Source organism: Staurois parvus, unplaced genomic scaffold (genome assembly GCF_062004578.1).
Source record: "Staurois parvus isolate SC_StPar_1 unplaced genomic scaffold, SC_StPar_1.0 ptg000863l, whole genome shotgun sequence".
In the NCBI taxonomy this organism is placed as follows: domain Eukaryota; kingdom Metazoa; phylum Chordata; class Amphibia; order Anura; family Ranidae; genus Staurois; species Staurois parvus.
The window spans coordinates 136,150-157,055 of record NW_028318659.1 but is presented as its reverse complement, the minus strand read 5'-3'; the positions used below and the strand labels follow the sequence as shown (position 1 = coordinate 157,055).

Sequence of the window (20,906 nt, the reverse complement as noted above, 5' to 3'; positions counted from 1 at the left end):
AAAGCCAAAAACAGCCGCTGTAAAAACGTCCCGTGTGCAGGAAGACTGATGGAGGTATGGGAGAGGATTGTGTCTGATGGGTGAAGGAAGGAAGAAGATGCTATGTTGTTGTTGGAAATATTCCTCTCTTTAATATTTGCACCGGTTTATAGTCCCTCGGGTTTGTTTTCTCATTGAGCCTCTTTGTGTACTTTTCTGCTTTCACTGGCCCTTTATCATCGGCATATTTATTATGATTTTATGAAAAAAGCAAACATTTTAGTACATGTCTATTAGGTCGCATATCCGGCCCCTGGCAAGATCTTACCTGGCCTGCAGCAGGGTCAGTGGTGTATCCTAGATGTGCCCATTTTAAGATCTCCACTTCAATATTCCCCCCCCCCCTTCCTATGTAACAGGGGACCCTGATGTAACGGGGAACTCTGATGGGGACCCTGATGTAACGGGGAACTCTGATGGGGACCCTGATGTAACGGGGAACTCTGATGGGGACCCTGATGTAAAGGGGAACTCTGATGGGGACCCTGATGTAAAGGGGAACTCTGATGGGGACCCTGATGTAAAGGGGAACTCTGATGGGGACCCTGATGTAAAGGGGAACTCTGATGGGGACCCTGATGTAATGGGGAACTCTGATGGGGACCCTGATGTAAGGAACTGGGGATGCTGATGTAAAGGGTAACTCTGATGAGGACCCTGATGTAAGGAACTGGGGACGCTGATGTAAAGGGGAACTCTGATGGGAACTCTGATGGGGACCCTGATGTAAAGGGGAACTCTGATGGGGACCCTGATGTAAAGGGGAACTCTGATGGGGACCCTGATGTAAAGGGGAACTCTGATGGGGACCCTGATGTAAAGGGGAACTCTGATGGGGACCCTGATGTAAAGGGGAACTCTGATGGGGACCCTGATGTAAGGAACTGGGGATGCTGATGTAAAGGGGAACTCTGATGGGGACCCTGATGTAAAGGGGAACTCTGATGGGGACCCTGATGTAAAGGGGAACTCTGATGGGGACCCTGATGTAAAGGGGAACTCTGATGGGGACCCTGATGTAAAGGGGAACTCTGATGGGGACCCTGATGTAAAGGGGAACTCTGATGGGGACCCTGATGTAAAGGGGAACTCTGATGGGGACCCTGATGTAAGGAACTGGGGATGCTGATGTAACGGGGAACTCTGATGGGGCCCTGATGTAAGGAACTGGGGATGCTGATGTAAAGGGGAACTCTGATGGGGACCCTGATGTAAAGGGGAATTCTGATGGGGCCCTAATGTAAGGAACTGGGGATGCTGATGTAAAGGGGAACTCTGAAGGGGACCCTGGTGTGAGGGGGGAATCTGACTGGGGCCTTAATGTAAGGAACAGGGAACTCTGATGTAAGGGGATCCTGATGTAAGGAACAGGAGGCTCTTGTTGGGACTCTGATGTAAGGGAGGAGATGCTGCTGGAGACTGTGATGTAAGGAAACTCTGCTGGGGACTCTGATGTAAGGGGGCATTTTGACAGGGACTCTGATGTAGGGGGGATTCTGAGGTGAGGGGACTCTGATGGGGATGCTGTTGTGTTGGGGGCTCTGATGGGGATACCGGTGTAAGGGGGGGCTTCTGATAAGGATGCTGATGTAAGGGGGAACTTTGATGGGGACCCTGATGTAAAGGGAATTCTCAGGTGGGGGGACTCTGATAAGGATGCTGTTGTAAGGGGGGACTCTGATGGGGACCCTGATGTAGGGAGCGGGGGACTCTGCTGAAGACCCTAATGTAAGTGGGTACTTTGATAGGGACGCTGATGTAAGGGGGGGATTCTGATGGGAACCTAGATATAAGGGGGATTCTGAAGTGAGGGGACTCTGATGGGGATGCTGTTGTAAGGAGGGACTCTGATGGGGGCCCTGATGTAAGGAACTGGGGGACACTGATGGGGACCCTGATGTAAGAGGGGGACTATGATGAAGACCCTGCTGTAAGTGTGTGCTTTGATGGGGACTCTGATGTAAGGGAAGCATTCTGATGGGAACCCAGATATAAGGTGGACTCTAAAGGGGGTTTATGTTGCAAGAGGGGGCTCTGATGGAAACCAAGATATAACCGGGATTCTGAGGTGGGGAGGGACTCTGGTGGGGACCATAATGTAAGGAATGGGGGGACTCTGATGAAGACACTTTTGTAAGTGGGTACTTTGGGGACTCTGATGTAAGGGGGGGAGGGTTGATGGAAACTCAGATATACAGGGGATTCTGAGGTGGGGAGGGGCTCTGATGGGGACCCTGATGTAAGGGGGACTTCGATGAAGGAAGGACCCTAAAGGGGAACCTAAGATAAGGGGTGAACCTGATGTAAGGGGGGATTCTGATGGGAACCCAGATGTGGGAGGGGGGGAGACTCTGATGGGGACCATAATGTAAGGAACAGGGGGGACTCTGATGAAGACCCAGATGTAAGTGGGGACTCTGATGTAAGGGGGGGGGAGTGTTGATGGGAATTCTGAGGTGGGTGGGGGGCCCTCTGGGGACCCTGATGTAAGGGGGACTTCGATTAAGAAAGGACCCTAAAGAGGAACCTAACATAAGGGGTGAACCTAATATAGGTGGGAATCATGATGTAAGGGGGGATTCTGTTGGGAACCCAGATATAAGGGGTATTCTAAGGTGGGGGGGGGGACTCTGAAGTCTCCATCAAGGTAAGAAGGACTCTAAAGGGGAACCTGACCTAAGGGGTGAGCCTATTGTAAGAGGGGTTCCTGATGTAAGGGGGGATTCTGTTGGGAACCCAGATATAAGGGGTATTCTGAGATGGGGGGGGGGGGGACACTGTTGGGGACCCTGATGTAAGGGGGACTTCAAGATGAGAAGGACTCTAAAGAAGAACCTGACCTAAGGGGTGACACTATTGTAAGAGGGGATCCTGATGTAAGGGGGATTCTGATGGGTATTTTTTTATTCACCCTGTGGATATTTGTGAAATCTATGATGTGGCCCTTGGAACCCAGATATAAGGGGTATTCAGAGGTGGGGGGGGGGGGACTATGATGGGGACCATAATATAAGGAACAGGGGGACTCTGATGGGTATTTCTTTTTTTCACCCTGTAAATATTTGTGAAATCTATGATGTGGCCCTTGTACTGAAATGTTTGGAGACCCCTGCAGTAACTTCACAAGTCTTTCACAAATTAGAAGTTGTGCTCCGCGCACCCTGTATGAAGAAGTCCTTGTCACCAAGAACATTCCATCCCGCTAGGACTGAGGGACAGCAGATGGTTCAGTCTCATCGTGGACACCGGTTTTCTGTTGGCAGAAGGTTGAAGTCTCATCGTGGACACCGGTTTTCTGTTGGCAGAAGGTTGAAGTCTCATCGTGGACACCGGTTTTCTGTTGGCAGAAGGCTGAAGTCTCATCGTGGACTCCGGTTTTCTGTTGGCAGAAGGTTGAAGTCTCATCGTGGACTCCGGTTTTCTGTTGGCAGAAGGTTGAAGTCTCATCGTGGACTCCGGTTTTCTGTTGGCAGAAGGTTGAAGTCTCATCGTGGACACCGGTTTTCTGTTGGCAGAAGGTTGAAGTCTCATCGTGGACACCGGTTTTCTGTTGGCAGAAGGTTGAAGTCTCATCGTGGACACCGGTTTTCTGTTGGCAGAAGGTTGAAGTCTCATCGTGGACTCCGGTTTTCTGTTGGCAGAAGGTTGAAGTCTCATTGTGGACACCAGTTTTCTGTTGGCAGAAGGTTGAAGTCTCATTGTGGACACCAGTTTTCTGTTGGCAGAAGGTTGAAGTCTCATTGTGGACACCAGTTTTCTGTTGGCAGAAGGTTGAAGTCTCATTGTGGACACCAGTTTTCTGTTGGCAGAAGGTTGAAGTCTCATTTTCCGCAGGTGGTGGTTTTATTCTGCCAGCCTCTGCGCTGGACACGTCCGTATAGTTCAGCTCGTATGTCTCCTTGCTGCTGCCCTGCAGGCATCTGATGAAGGAAATGCACGAATCCTTGAACTTCACAAAGTCTTTGTAGGTGTTCTCGCTGGCAAAGCAGTAGAGCATGGGATCCGCCACGCAGTTGAAGCTGGTGAGAAGAAGTGAGAAGTGATACACGTTGAAAATTTTTGATGCAAAGGAACAAGTTTTCTCGAACAAACTCCGAATGACCACAAGGATGTGGTAGGGACCAAAGCAGACCAGGAAAATCATGACTGTACTTAGGACCAGCTGCTTGATCTGCAGCTTTTTCCTGGTCTGCGTACCTTGGCTCTTTCGAACCACTTTAAAGATCCTACAGTAAGAAAACAAGAGCAAGAAGATCGGGAAGAGGAAACCCGCGAAGAATCGATAATAATTAATACTGTGCTCCCAGTTTTTGATGGGGTAGTGCTCAAAGCAGACTATGTGGCTGTCCGGGTCCTTGCTGACCTCCCCGTGCTCAAAGAAGATGTAACTGGTCAGTAGTTCCTTCAGCCAAATGACCACGCTGATTAGAATAGCCGCTTTCATTGTCCGGAGTTTGTGGAACCTGAAAGGGTGGACCAAAGCGAGGTACCGATCCATGGAAATGCAACACAAGAAGGCAATACTGATGTAGATGTTCTCGTAGAGGAGAATGCCGCAGATTTTGCACATGGTCTCATTATAGGTCCAGTCATCATGCTGGAGGACATATTGGAGCCAGAAAGGCAAAGAGAAGATGTAGAGGAGATCGGCCAGGGTTAGGTTGACTAAGTATATTCCTAGTTCATTCTTGGCTTTGATCTGTTGGTAGCCGTAATACAAAGACACACAATTTGCCGGTAGACCAATGACGAGTACAGTCACGTACACGACGGGGAACAGTGTTTGGTGTATGGTGTGGTCAATTGTGCAATAGGTGACGTTAAGGTCGTCCTCTTCCGTTCCGTTTCCCATGACCTTGATGTTCCAGTGTCATATCTTCTCTTTTTATGATCTCAAAGGTTTACGATGTGTTCTTGGGAACCTGTGCAAAGATGAAAGGTATTTATTTATTTTGCATAGATAAAGCATTTAATAGGAGCTTAGAATTCTGGGTTTGGCCCAGCTGAACTATAGAAAACTCCCTTCCCTCATCTCCATACAATGAGGCAGGGGTGTTCTGAAGTCCAGCAGGGGAGAACTGGGCAGGACTGCTTGGGATTTCAGTACAGCAGACGCGTTGTCAGCTAAAACAGGAACTTATAAATAAAATATATTACAAACCACTTCATTTTCTGTTTTGGCATGTGGTAGACCGCATCTGTAACGGAACTGGACCCCGACTGCACTAGGGTATTTCCGTTAGCCTCCCGCTTCCCTGTCCGAACACAGATCCACGGACACCACCGCTGACCAAACAAGACTAGAGACCACCAGACTTGAATTAAACCAGGAAATAGACTGCTTTATCTTAACACATACACAAGATATAAACATTCAAGGGAACAACCCACCTCCCTGCATATGGACACAGGGCGTGGCAAACCACATCTAGCAACCAGAGACACATCAGCAGACACCCCCCCCCCCCCCCCCACCAAGCCAATACACCAACACATACAATCCATAATAGTTTGCTCCCAAGCAAGACACACAATAGAACAATGGGACAACCATGTGGCAGTAAACAATGAACAACCCCCATACCCCACCTATACATGTCCACACAATATCAGGGCATTCTACCCTGTACCCCTAACAGGCACAGGGTGACTTACACATAGGAGGGATATGGGGAGCTGAGACAGGGGTCTCCCCACCTCTCCAAAGTGACCTGTGTTCCATGGGCCCCCCACCCAAAGTCACTCCTATCACAGCATCTTGCCATCTTTTAGCTTCTGTATTATGCAGGTAAAACAGACCATTCTTAAAATGTGTGAATCCATTCTTAAAGATAAGTTTTATATACAGGGGCGGACTGACCATTTGGAAACTCGGGCACTGCCCGAGGGCCCGGAGTCAGTAGGGGGCCACATGAGATGCCCCTGGTACCTTTTTCATAGGCTTTTTTGAGTTTGGGCAAGGACACAGGGACCCCATGATCCCCTATTGCCCGGGGGCCCCATGAGTTGTCAGTCCGCCCCTGGCTATATAGTTAGTTCTTCTCAGCCAACAAGCGACAGCCTTCCTCCTATTTTGGGCCTATTTGTCTTTCTGTCTGCTTTTATTTTTATTTATTTCAGGTACTTATATAGCGCCATCAATTTACGCAGCACTTTACATATATATTGTACATTCACATCAGTCCCCGCCCCGAGGAGCGTACAGTCTAAGGTCCCTAACCCTCAAGGGGCGTACAATCTAAGGTCCCTAACCCTCAAGGGGCGTACAATCTAAGGTCCCTAACCCTCAAGGGGCGTACAATCTAAGGTCCCTAACCCTCAAGGGGCGTACAATCTAAGGTCCCTAACCCTCAAGGGGCGTACAATCTAAGGCCCCTAACCCTCAAGGGGCGTACAATCTAAGGTCCCTAACTCACATTCATACATACACATACTAGGGACAATTTAGACAGCAGCCAATTAACCTACCAGCATGTCTTTTGGAGTGTGGGAGGAAACCAGAGTACCTGGAGGAAACCCACGCAGGCACAGGGAGAACATGTAAACTCCAGGCGGTGCCGTGGTTTGGAATTGGACAAACGACCTGAGTACTGCCAGGCGGAAGTGCTAACTATTTACCCCCGGGTCTATACGGGCCGCATTTTGCATGGACACAAGAGCCCATTCATTTGAATGGCCTCCCGTGCCCATGACACGCAGGGTAGAAGTCCCTGCACTACTCTGGAAAATGCAGCCCACACGCGAACCGTGGTTCCCAGTACGGCTGCGTTTTCCAGTGCAGGCGGCGTGCCATTAGAATTAATGGCACCTGCCCCTGGGTCCGCATTCCTCTGTGAGGGTGGTGAGGCCGCACTGATTTCTGTGCGGATCCGCAGAGGCACCACCCGCACAGATGTGAACCGAGGGTTAACCACTGTGCACAGCTAGGCTCTTGCTGTTGGAGACAACGGGTTGGGGCGGGGGGGGGGTTGCATGGCTTGGCAGTAGTGGATCAGTCCTATAGCTTTTGAAAATAAGTTCTGGATATAAAGTGTATTTATAGCCCTATCTTTTCCCTTTTTTTGGGGGGGGGGGGGCTGTCAGGTTGGCTGTATGGGGTCCTGTGGTTTCTAACAGTAGCCCTAGTGCCAGCAGCAGGAAAGAAGAGATCTTCAAGTCAGTGTGAAGCAATACACTGGGCATAACAGTATAAGGCTGCTTTCACACTGAGCTGCTGCGGTTTACCCACACCACGGATGCAGTGCCATGTACCTGCAGCTTTCCTGCGCTTAGCCATAGACTTCTATTATAACCTGCGGGTTTGGTGCAGTTTCTGAAAGCCGGAACGTGCCTCACACCTGCAAGATATAATTCGAAGTCTATGGCAAAGCATAGCTAACCCAGAAAAGTTGCAGATGCACTGCGCTGCACCCACGGTGCAGGTAAACCGCAGCTCACCAGTGTGAAAGCAGCCTTCTAATAGAGGGCTCAGAACAGTAAGGGTTCATTTGCAGTTTGGGGGGGGGAGGGGTAAAACCACATAGTTGTGTTTTACCACCCCCGTCCCAACCGCACCCCCTTAGCTGCAGCAGGAGTTATACACCCTGCTATGGTAGGTACCTGCCAAACATGAGGCCGCTCTGCAAGTGCCCTGCAACCTTGTGCAGCAAACAAGGGGTTAAACAGGCAGCATTGTGCCGCTTTCTCACCACCGGCTTTAACCCCTTGGACCCCGCAGATGGATGCAGTTGCGGGGTGCTTGCACAGTGCCCCATTTATTTGAATGGGTTTTGATTGGCAGACAGGAGCACTCGCCAAAAGTAACCGAAGGTTTAATTCCTGCAGCGGCACCTGTACACCTTTTGGTTGGTGGTAGGGATTGGGGGTAGTAAAACCGCAACTCGACCACAAGGTTTTACCACCTGAAGTCTAGGGGGCGGATGTGTGGCCTTTTGGTTTCTTCCTCCCCTGATCCCTAGGGGGTTTTCTCTTAGGGAGAGCCCTCTGACCAAGTACTGAGTGTCCGGCTTCGGCTGGACACAAGGAACGGTGGTCCACCAGGCCTTTTGGCAAGGAGGACCAAATGGGAACCTTGTCCCTGTCAGGAGCTTCGTGCCCCGGGGGATCAGGGTAGCGGTCCAGCCCCTTTAGGGGTAGGACAAAGCACACCCCTAAGTGCACTTTTTCGTGTGGTGTTTTACACTTGCACTTTTTTTGTGATTCACTTACGGGTTTTTCGTTATAGTTGCACGTTTGCGGACTTAAAAAAAAAAAAAAAAAAAGGTTTTACCACCCCTCCCAACTTTACATGTGAACGAGCCCTGTGGTTGCTGCTGCCGAATGCAACTAAGGGCTCATTCACAAGTGCAGCAGACACTGCTGCTCCTCTGAAAAGCAATCCAAGTGGTGAGGAGGAGGTAGGTTGCCTCTTCACCACCTGATTTGTGCAATGCATGTGACTGCGACATGGTAGTATGACAATGAGAGGTATAAATCGGGTGTGAGGAGGCGACACTGCGCCCGGGGATCTGTAACTTCTCCCACGTTCACATAGATCTTCACCTCTTTAACCCCTTCACGCCGGATCGTCCCGGCGTGAAGAGGAGTTCCTGCACCGGGAGGTGGGCGGGGCTTAGTGTCATGTGGCCGCTGTGACGTCACGGCCGGTCACATGATCGGCAAAAAGGTCCTGATCGAAAGAGCAGACCGGGACCTTTCCGTGAATACATCACGTGTGCTGGGAGCATGCAGGGCGCGCGCTCTCAGCACATATGTTTTTTTTTATATGAACGCAAATGTGCGGCCGCTCGGTGTCTAGGCCCAGATGCCGGGAGGTCGCACATTTGCGTGAGGCCGGCGTGAAGGGGTTAACCTCTTGCCAATCGCGCTATAGCCGAATGATGACTACAGCGCAGTTGTCCAGTCCTGGGAGGGCCTCATATGACGTCCTCCCAGAGCGTGTGCGTCCGTGGACGCGCAACCGGAGATCTCCATAATTGCTGTGTCCTATGGACACAGCTGATCACATGATGTGGTAAAAGGCCAATCACACACAATGACACAGAAGATCTCCAGTAAATCCAGTTGCCGGTTATCGGCTGCACTTTCCTCACCCTGTCACAGCTGAGGAAATTACTGTCCCAGGGGCGGACTGACCATTTGGGAACTCGGGCACTGCCCGAGGGCCCAGGGTCAGTAGGGGCCCCATGAGATGCCCCTGGTACCTTTTTTTTTTTTTTTTTTTTTTTTTTTTTTTTTTTTTTTTTTTAAAAGGCTTTTTTGAGTTTGGGCGAGGACACGGGCCCCATGAGTTGTCAGTCCACCCCTGGTACTGATAAAAACTGGCAATTTCAGTGCCCTGATGATCAGTGCCGCCCAGCAGTGCTGCCAGTCAGTGACGCCCACCTGTGCCCAGCAGTGCCACCCACCTGTACCCAGCAGTGCCGCCAGTCAGTGACGCCCACCTGTTCCCAGCAGTGCCATCCAGCAGTGATGGCAGTCAGTGCCGCCCAGCAGTGCCGCCCACCTGTACCCAGCAGTGCCGCCAGTCAGTGCCACCCACCGGTGCCCAGCAGTGCCGCCAGTCAGGGTGACCTACCAGTGCCCATTATTGTTGCATATCAGTGCAGCTTCACCAGTACTGCCTATCAGTGCAGCCTCATCATCGCACATCCGTGAAGGAGAAAAATTACCTGTTTGCAAAATTTTATAATTGAAACAAAGAAAACCTTTTTTTTTTCTAATTAAATTTTTTTGTATATAGCGCAAAAAATACCACCAAAAGAAAGCTCAATTTGTGTGAAAAAAATGTCATATGGGTACAATGTTGCATGACCGCGCAATTGTCATTCAAAGTGCGACAGCGCTGAAATGGTCTGGGCAGGAAGCTGGTACAAGTGCCCAGCAGGCGAGGGGTTAAGGAAGCCTGGTTTAGAGCCACCTGCGGACATTAGATGGCGACCAGTCGTGAATTTACGACAACAAGCTAACTATTATGTTCATGGGCGGACTGACCATTAGAGCACTTGGGCACTGCCCGAGGGCCCGGGGTCAGTAGGGGGCCCCTGGTACATTTTTTTTTTTTTTTTTTTTTATAGGCTTTTTTGGGTGTGCTTTGAGTGAGGGCAACGACACGGGCCCCATGATCCACTATTGCCCGGGGCCCCATGAGTTGTCAGTCCGTCCCTGTCATCGATTGATTACCTGTGCCCAGGGACAATCGTTTGTTCGCAGGTATCGCTCCACGAGCCCCCCGTTACCACAGGGAGCCCCTGCTGGGTCTAACCAGGGGCGGACTGACCATTTGGAAACTCGGGCACTGCCTGAGGGCCCGGGTCAGTAGGGGGCCCCATTAGATGCCCCTGGTACCTTTCATAGGCTGGTTTGAGTGTGGGCAAGGACACAGGGGCCCCATGATCCCCTATTGCCCGGGGGCCCCATGAGTTGTCAGTCCGCCCCTGATCCTAACCCAACGCTTTCAGTCCATCCAAAATGTGAAAAAAAGGTTTTTATCTCGAGCTTCACTTTGAACCCGAGTCGGGATATCGGTTTGTAGTACTTTATTCATTTTTATTATTATTCAGGATTCATATTACAAATATTTCAACAGTCCTGTCACCCTCCCTGCCTTTTGGAATTTGCTTCCTCCTCCAGCAGGCGTTCCTCCTCCATATTCAGGTTTACATGAAAATTCACCTTTTTTAAGGTCGTTCGATGACCTCCAGCACATTCCAAAAGATGGAGAGATCCACACACCTTTCCTATCTGCTTTAGAAAGGAAGGAAAGAAATTGTGCTGGGGGGTGGTAAACGTTTTCACTCTTTCATAAAAGGGTTGCAATCGTGTGCTGAAAAATGTTGGCTTTAGTAGTGTGGATACTGGCACTGGAATCAACTCATCAGAGGTCTCCAAATTATGGCCCGGGGGGCCGGATGCGGCCCTTTGCTTGCTTTCTTCTGGCCCTTGGGCCATTATTCAGCAACAGTGGGGCACTAGTTTCTGCCACTGACACCGATGATGGGGCATTCGTTTCTGCCACTGACACCGATGATGGGGCACTAGTTTCTGCCACTGACACCGATGATGGGGCACTAGTTTCTGCCACTGACACCGATGATGGGGCACTAGTTTCTGCCACTGACACCGATGATGGGGCACTAGTTTCTGCCACTGACACCGATGATGGGGCACTAGTTTCTGCCACTGACACCGATGATGGGGCACTAGTTTCTGCCACTGACACCGATGATGGGGCACTAGTTTCTGCCACTGACACCGATGATGGGGCACTAGTTTCTGCCACTGACACCGATGATGGGACACTATTCCTCCCACTGACACCAATGATGGGGCACTATTCCTCCCACTGACACCAATGATGGGGCACTATTCCTCCCACTGACAACAATGATGGGGCACTATTCCTCTCACTGACACCAATGATGGGGCACTATTCCTCCCACTGACACCAATGATGGGGCACTATTCCTCCCACTGACACCAACGATGGGGCACTATTCCTCCCACTGACACCAATGATGGGGCACTATTCCTCCCACTGACACCAATGATGGGACACTATTCCTACCACTGATACCAATGATGGGGCACTATTCCTACCACTGATACCAATGATGGGGCACTATTCCTACCACTGATACCAATGATGGGGCACTATTCCTACCACTGATACCAATGATGGGGCACTATTCCTCCCACTGACACCAGTGATGGGGCACTATTCCTCCCACTGACACCAATGATGGGGCACTATTCCTCCCACTGACACCAATGATGGGGCACTATTCCTCCCACTGACACCGATGATGGAGCACTATTCCTCCCACTGACATCGATGATGGGACACTATTCCTTCCACTGACACCGATGATGGGGCACTAGTTTCTGCCACTGATATATATTTATTTATTATTTTAATTAATTTATTTTTCTCCACAGAAGTGTCATTACCCTTTTTAGGCTCTCGAATGACATTCCTGGGTGCCCATTGGAGGGTAATTCTAGTTTCATGTGAGCTGCCCAACCAGAACCAACCAGTTATTCCAGATGAGCACTGGAGAACAAAGATAGAGAATAAACTCTCTCAGTGTTGGTACAGGACTTGTTTGTATCCAAGTCAGAGAGGGCCGACTCATAAAGCGCGGTCACCACCTTAATGCTAGTGGAAGAGCTTGGATTTAAGGAGTTTATAGGTAGATTTGGTATACTTGGGCTCCACTTTTAATTGAATTTGGTGCATCCGCAGTACCACCAGCTGTACCCCTGCTCACCTGATGCCAGCGCTCTCAAGTTCCAGCCTACAGTGTCGGCACCCTGGCACTTGTGCCTTTCCATCACCCCTGCACCACCCTGTCTCCACTTCCAGGGATGGTCATCCTAGAACTGCACCCTCATCACCTTGGGCTCTGCATACAGATACATGACAGTTGATTTGATTCGGACGTCACCATTAGAAAATTTGAAGAATGTTCTGAAAAATGAAAACTTTTGAACAAAATTCTACCAGTGTATGGCCAACCTAAAGTGATAATAAAGGCAAAAAAAAAAGTCCTACTTGCCTGCTGTGTGTAAATGGTTTTGCACAGAGCAGCCCCGATCCTCTTCTCTGTTTCCTCGCTGGCTCTCCTGGCCCTATCCTCCTGACAAGTGTCCCTAGAGCAAGCAGCTTGCTATGGGGGCACCCAAGCAGGCTCGCTCCTGAGCCACTGCTCTTCACACCTGGAGCTGCAGATTGACCCCGCCGCCTCTTTCTCCTCATTGGCCCACTGACTGTGATTGACAGCAGTGGAAGCCAATGGCTCTGTTGCTGTCTCCGCCAGTGAGGAGGGAGAGTCCCTGAAGAGCCAATACTCTCGAACACCGCTGGATTGTGATGGGGCTCAGGTAAGTATCGAGAGAGCTATGGGGGCACCCAAGCAGGCTTGCTCCTAAGCCGCTGCTCTTCACACCTGGAGCTGCAGATTGGCCCCGCCGCCTTTTTCTCCTCTTTGGCCCACTGACTGTGATTGACAGCAGTGGAAGCCAATGGCTCTGCTGCTGTCTCAGCCAATGAGAAGGGAGAGTTCCTGGAGAGCCAAGACTCTCGAACACCGCTGGATTGTGATGGGGCTCAGGTAAGTATTGAGGGAGCTGAGGGTTCTACTGCACACAGAAGGTTTTCTTATCTTCATGTATGCAATGCATGAAGGTAAAAAAAACCTTGAGCCTTTAATACCTCTTTAACCTCTTGGCGCCGGCGCCTCCCGTTCCTTTAAGAGTTTCAGAAGCCGGGAGGCGGGGCAGGGCTTCAGGGTCATGTGACCACCGTGATTCGCCGTCACAGCGGTCACATGATCGGAAAAGGTCCCGATTGAAAGGGGAGATCGGGACCTTTTTGGGAGTAGCGGATATATGTGCTGGGAGCGCACAGGGCGCACACTCTCAACACATATGTATTGTTTAATAAGGCCCAGACGCAGAGAGGCCGCATATTTGCGTGCGATCGGCATCGAGGGGTTAAGAAGTCCAATGAGTACAAGACTGGAAACTCCAAGATCTTTCAGTGATGATGCTCAATTACAACAAGACGACATGAAACGGTCAACACATTTTGGGGGCACAACCATCCCCTCCTTCAGGGCTCAAATGTTGTGTATGCTTTGGAAGGAGGGGGGCTCATAATGGCACAATCACCAATATTCATTTTTTAGAGACATCAGTGGTCTTTAAACTGCGGCCCGGGAGCCAGATGTGGCATGCGTTTATCTGACCCTTGGGGAACTATATCATCCACTGATACCAACAATGAGGCATATTTCCTCTACCCCCCCCCCCCCCACCCACTGACACCAATGAAGGGGCACAATTCCTCCCAATGAAGGGGCACAATTCCTCCCAATTACACCAACAGTGGGACCCAGTGACACCAATGTTGGGACACAATTGCCACCAATGATGAGGCACAATTTCTCCCAATTACACCAGCAGTGGGGCCCAATAACCCCAATTATGGGACACAATTCCTCCCAATGAAGGGACACAATTCCTCCCAATTATACCAACAGTGGGACCCAGTGACGCCAATGATGGGACACAATTCCCACCAATGATGAGGCACAATTTCTCCCAATTATGCCAGCTTTGGGCCCCAATGACCCCAATTATGGGACACAATTCCTCCCAATGAAGGGGCACAATTCCTCCCAATGAAGGGACACAATTCCTCCCAATTATACCAACAGTGGGACCCAGTGACACCAATGATGGGACACAATTCCCACCAATGATGAAGCACAATTTCTCCCAATTACGCCAGCTTTGGGGCCCAATGACCCCAATTATGGGACACAATTCCTCCCAATGAAGGGGCACAATTCCTCCCAATGAAGGGACACAATTCCTCCCAATTATACCAACAGTGGGACCCAGTGACACCAATGATGGGACACAATTCCCACCAATGATGAAGCACAATTTCTCCCAATTACGCCAGCTTTGGGGCCCAATGACCCCAATGATGGGACACAATTCCCACCAATGACATAAATGATGGGACACCATTTCTCCCACTGACACCAAAGATGGGGTATTTTGTTTTGTTTTTTTTCCCCACTGATGTCAGGACCTTTTCTACTCCCAATGGCCACAGTCTGGCCCTCCTAAAGTCTGAAGGACCGTAAACTGGCCCTTTGTTTGAAAAGTTTGGAGACACCTGCTATCCATGATATTACCCAGGAGAAAAATAGCAGCAGCATGCTTGGAATTCCCCCAGAAGTCGCTCCTTCATATTCAGGTTTAGGTGAAAGCTCACCCTCCAGCGCATTCCAAGAGATGGAGAAATCCTCAACTTTCCTAACTGCCTTTAGAAAGGAAGCCAATTGTTTCTGCCTTGAATAAAGATGTTTTTTGTTTTTTTTTTCTAGGGAGGCAATAAATGAACGTCTTCCCTCTTCTAGCGAAGTTGGAACCGCACCGATATGACCGATGTAACTGTGGACAATAGGGTGCAATTTGTAAATCGCATGCCAAGTCGCAGCCAGTGTGACCGGAGACTTAGTCACCGGACACACCACTGCGATTTGTGTGCAATTTCTGAAGACTTTGTTACTTTGTGAAGATTTTCAACGATTTCTTGCAATTTGCATTGTGATTTCCATTATATTGTATGGATGTGAAATCGCAAAAAAAGTGCAGAAAAAGTCACGCAAGAACTACTTTAGAAATCACGCTGCAGCAAATCGCACGTGTTAAGACACCGACATTCACATTCATTAGATGCGATTTCAATTCACAAATCACACCGGTATGACCGAGCACTTATTGTACACTCCATAAAATCATCAGTGTGGGGTACAGCTGAAAGTTGATGTGTTTTAGGGCCTCCCGTCCGCCATGTCAGGAAATGCCGGACAGGCGGCGGCTCTCTCATTCTGGGAGGATGTCATGTGATGTCCTCCCACTCTAGCTGCGCATGCACGCCCCCGGGGGCGCGCGGTGCTGCAATCGGTGGTGCGCTGTGTCTCTGGGACACAGCAGATCGCCCATCGCATTAACCACTTGCCGCCCTGCCACTGTAGAAATACGGCGGCAGGGTGGCACTGGCAGGCAAAACCACATTTTAAAACGCATGTTTTTTAAACGGGGCGCGCACGCGAGGCGTGCCGCCACCCTATCTGTCCCGCCGATCACCGCCGCGGATGTCAGTCGCTGGGTCACAGCCGGTCTTTACCGGCTGTTTCCCGGCGATCGGCGGCAAACAGTGACAGAGAGCACAGCTGCAGTAGCTGTGCTGTCTGTCACTTCCCTGACAGCTCGAGGACGAGCTGATCGAGAAAGAAGAGTTTCTCTCTCCCGATCAGCGTGTCCCCGTGCAGTACACCCCCCCGCCCCCCCCCCACCCCGCCCCCTAGTAAAACACTCCCCTCACTCCTATAACCCTTCCCTGCAAAATAAAGTTAACCCCTTCCTCTCCAGTGCCATTAGTACAGTGTCAGTGTTTTTTTTTTTTTTTTTTTTTTTTTTTATTTTGCACTGATCACTGTATTAGTGTTTTTGGGGATGTCAGTGACCCCAAGTCAGTACCCCCCAATGTCAGAATGTCCGCCGCAGTCCTGCCATAAGTCGCTGGTCGCTGCCATAAGTCACTGATCGCCGCCATAATTCGCTGATCGCCGCCATTATTGGTATAAAAAAAACCTAAAAATTCCAGTATCTTTCCCGCCATGTGTAAACGCTATAACTTTCACGTAAACCAATTAATTTACACTTACTGGGTTTTTTTTAGCAAAGACATGTCGCAGAATGCATTTTGGCAGAAATTTATGACTAAATTTGATTTTTGCATTTTTTTTACTGGACATGTTTTATAGCAAAAAGTACAAAATATTGTTTTTTTTTTTCCCTCAAAATTGTCAGCCTTTTTTTTTTATAGCGCAAAAAATAAAAACCGCACAAATACCACCAAAAGAAAGCTCTATTTGTGGGGAAAAAAAGGATGTAAATTTTATTTATGTACCGTATTGCATGACCGCGCAATTGTCCGTTAAACTAGCGCAGCGCTGTATAGCAGAAAAATGGCGTAAATTGCAGTATCTATACCATAGTTTGTAGACGCTATAACTTCACACAAAGCAATCAATATACACTTATTGGGATTTTTTTACCAAAAACATGGAGCAGAATACATTTTGGTCTAAATTTATAACCAACTTTGAGTTTACTATATATTTTTTAAAACTGAAAGTAAAAAAATAATGTTTTTCTTCAAAATTTTTGCCTTTTTTTTGTTTATAGCGTGAAAAATAAAAAGCGCACAGGTGATCAAATACCACCGAAAGAAAGCTCTATTTGTGTGAAAAAGGACGTAAATTTTGTTTGGGTGCAATATTGCATGACCGCGCAATTATCTGTTGAATTAGTGCAGCGCCGAGTAGCAAAAAGAGGCCTGGTCATTAAGGGGGGTAAATCCTCAGGAGGGCAAGTGGTTAAAGAGCTGATGACACAGGCTCTGTCAAGTGAGCAGCTGTAAATAGGAAATGATGGTTATCGGCTCTCCTTGGCATGACCGCGCAACTGTCATTCAAAGTGCAACAACACTGAAAGCTGAAAACTGACCTGGGCAGGAAGGGGGTAAAAGTGCCGGTAGGCAAGGGGTTCACAATCATTTTACTCATAATCTCCTATCCTCAATACACACCTAATCATATACTGTATAATCTGTCTATATGATTATGGAACTGGTCCCACCTGAGGGGGGAAGACTCCTCCCCGTCCCGCCTGGAGGGGGGAAGACTCCTCCCCGTCCCGCCTGGAGGGGGAAAGACTCCTCCCCGTCCCGCCTGGAGGGTGGGGAAGACTCCTCCCCGTCCCGCCTGGAGGGTGGGGAAGACTCCTCCCCGTCCCGCCTGGAGGGTGGGGAAGACTCCTCCCCGTCCCGCCTGGAGGGTGGGGAGGACTCCTCCTCGTCCCGCCTGGAGGGTGGGGAAGACTCCTCCTCGTCCCGCCTGGAGGGTGGGGAAGACTCCTCCCCGTCCCGCCTGGAGGGTGGGGAAGACTCCTCCCCGTCCCGCCTGGAGGGTGGGGAAGACTCCTCCCCGTCCCGCCTGGAGGGTGGGGAAGCCTCCTCCCCGTCCCGCCTGGAGGGTGGGGAGGACTCCTCCCCGTCCCGCCTGGAGGGTGGGGAGGACTCCTCCCCGTCCCGCCTGGAGGGTGGGGAGGACTCCTCCCCGTCCCGCCTGGAGGGTGGGGGGAAGACTCCGTCCCGTCCCGCCTGGAGGGGGGGGGGGAAGACTCCGTCCCGTCCCGCCTGGAGGGGGGGGGGGAAGACTCCGTCCCGTCCCGCCTGGAGGGGGGGGGGGAAGACTCCGTCCCGTCCCGCCTGGAGGGGGGGGGGGAAGACTCCGTCCCGTCCCGCCTGGAGGGGGGGGGGGAAGACTCCGTCCCGTCCCGCCTGGAGGGGGGGGGGGAAGACTCCGTCCCGTCCCGCCTGGGGGGGGGGGGGAAGACTCCGTCCCGTCCCGCCTGGAGGGGGGGGGGAAGACTCCGTCCCGTCCCGCCTGGGGGGGTGGGGGAAGACTCCGTCCCGTCCCGCCTGGAGGGGGGGGGGGGGAAGACTCCATCCCGTCCCGCCTGGAGGGGGGGGGGGAAGACTCCGTCCCGTCCCGCCTGGAGGGGGGGGGGGAAGACTCCGTCCCGTCCCGCCTGGAGGGGGGGGGGGGAAGACTCCGTCCCGTCCCGCCTGGAGGGGGGGGGGGGGGAAGACTCCGTCCCGTCCCGCCTGGAGGGGGGGGGGGGGGAAGACTCCGTCCCGTCCCGCCTGGAGGGGGGGGGGGGAAGACTCCGTCCCGTCCCGCCTGGAGGGGGGGGGGGGAAGACTCCGTCCCGTCCCGCCTGGAGGGGGGGGGGGGGGAAGACTCCGTCCCGTCCCGCCTGGAGGGGGGGGGGGGGGAAGACTCCGTCCCGTCCCGCCTGGAGGGGGGGGGGGGAAGACTCCGTCCCGTCCTGTCTGGAGGGGGAGGGGAAGACTCGTCCCGCCTGAGCAAGGGACAATACAGAAATCACACCAACAACAAGTTTAAAATGGTGAAAAATGGATTCCACCTTTCTGTTGTATCTCTGTGTACCGCATGGAGAAGAGGGTTCAGCAAATAATTGTCTGAGGGTTTGAGAACAAAAATTGTGGAAAAGCATGGACAAGCTCAAGATTACAAGTCCATCTCCAGAGATCTTCATGTTCCTGTGTCCACTGTGTGCAACGTTGTCATGAGGTTTACTGCCCATGGCACTGCAGCTAATCTCTCTGGACATGGACGAAAGAGAAAAACTGATCAAAGATTGCAACAAAGAATTGTCTGGAAGTTGATCGAGGTTCTTTATCCACCATTCCAACAAAGTCAAGCTGACTTTCAGGCACAGGGTACAACGGTGTCCACTCGCACTATACGTCACCATCTGAATGAAAAGGGACGCTATGATAGGAGAGCCAGTAGGACCCCACTGCTGACACAGAAACATATTGGAAGCCAGGTTGGAGATTGCCAAAACTTGAGGAAGCCAAAATCCTTTTTGGAGAATGTGCTGTGGACAGACGAAACAAAATGACAGCTTTTTGGTAAAGCCCATCATTCTACTGTTTTCAGAAAAAGCAACGAGGCCTTTAAAGAAAAGAATCCAGTCCCTCCAGTCACACATGGTGTGGGGGGGGGGGGGTCACTGATGTTTTGGGGTTGCTTTGCTGCCTCAGGCACTGGATGTCTTCACCATGTGCATGGCATTATAAAATCTGAAAACTACCAAAGAATTGTAGGGTGCAATGTAGGGCCCGGTGTCAGAAAGTTGGGCCTCCATTAGAGGTCATGGGTCTTACAGAAGGACAATGACCCAAAGCACACGTCACAAAGCCCCCAGAAATGGTTTTAGGCACTGGAGAGGACTGAACTGGCCAGCAATGAATCCAGATCTCAATCCCATAGAGTTGGTGAAAGAAGAGCGCTCCAAAATTCCAGTAGAGAGGTGGAAGAAAATCATTGATGGTTACAGGAAGCCATTGATTTCAGTTACTTATTCCAAGGGGCGTGCTACCAAATATTACATGGAGGATGCCAATAATTTTTGTCCAGTTAATTTTTGGAGTTTTGGGTGGAATGTGTCAGATTTTGGCTTTTTGATTCTTCACTTTTTTTGTGTAATACCAATACAAACAAAAGAAATAAACATAAGAATGCCTAAACATTTGTAATTGCGACAATTTTCTGGGCGAAGTGGTGCATTATCTGACAGAAATGCTGGGGGGGGCAATACTTTTGGTCATGACTGTAACAAATAATACCAACATAAGTATAAAACAACCCGGAACCTCATCTAACATTCCGTATATTCATAAAGCTGTGTGGACTAAGATGTCATCTTCTCACTCATAATAGATGGGGAATAATGACCCGCCAGAACCACATGTTAGTATAATATACTGTCAGCTCCATCAATTACAGTATAAATGTCAAAGAAGTAGTACTCGACTCATTAGCCAAGCCAAGGGTCAACATCCAGGCTTGAGACCCACCCCATCTGCTGGAGCCAGACAGCCCCCCACACACATGGTGAGCTGTCAGACTGATGTATCACCACAAATCTTGTATCCTACACCACTAGAAACCACAGATACATACTAGCAGAGTGATTTCATAGGCTAGGGCAGTGATGGCGAACCTTTTTGAGCCCGAGTGCCCAAACTGCAACCCAAAACCAACTTATTTCTTTCAAAGTGCCAACACTGCAATGAAACCTGAATATCGAGCTTTTGGTTTAGAAAAAACAACTCGTACAGTAGTGCAAACTAATTAACAGTACAGGGATGACCAGAGACTGCGGACACAGTACAGGGATGACCAGAGACTGCGGACACAGTACAGGGATGACCAGAGACTGCGGACACAGTACAGGGATGACCAGAGACTGCGGACACAGTACAGGGATGACCAGAGACTGCGGACACAGTACAGGGATGATCAGAGACTGCGGACACAGTACAGGGATGACCAGAGACTGCGGACACAGTACAGGGATGACCAGAGACTGCGGACACAGTACAGGGATGACCAGAGACTGCGGACACAGTACAGGGATGACCAGAGACTGCGGACACAGTACAGGAGATGACCAGAGACTGCGGACACAGTACAGGAGATGACCAGAGACTGCGGACACAGTACAGGAGATGACCAGAGACTGCAGACACAGTACAGGAGATGACCAGAGACTGCAGACACAGTACAGGAGATGACCAGAGACTGCAGACACAGTACAGGAGATGACCAGAGACTGCAGACACAGTACAGGAGATGACCAGAGACTGCAGACACAGTACAGGAGATGACCAGAGACTGCGGACAGTA

At 50.6% G+C, this 20,906-nt stretch overlaps 1 protein-coding gene across 1 annotated transcript in view; it reads right to left on the bottom strand.

Annotated features, from left to right (window-relative positions):
- Window positions 1–211: 211 nt before the first annotated feature.
- GPR68 (G protein-coupled receptor 68) overlaps window positions 212–20,906 on the bottom strand; it is a 51,530-nt gene continuing 30,835 nt past the window's right edge. Inside the window, exon 2 of the mRNA XM_089655709.1 lies at window positions 212–4,961. Coding sequence (XP_089511835.1) covers window positions 3,242–4,891 — 1,650 coding nt within the window. The 5' untranslated portion in view covers window positions 4,892–4,961 and the 3' untranslated portion in view covers window positions 212–3,241. The remainder of the gene's footprint in view (window positions 4,962–20,906) is intronic.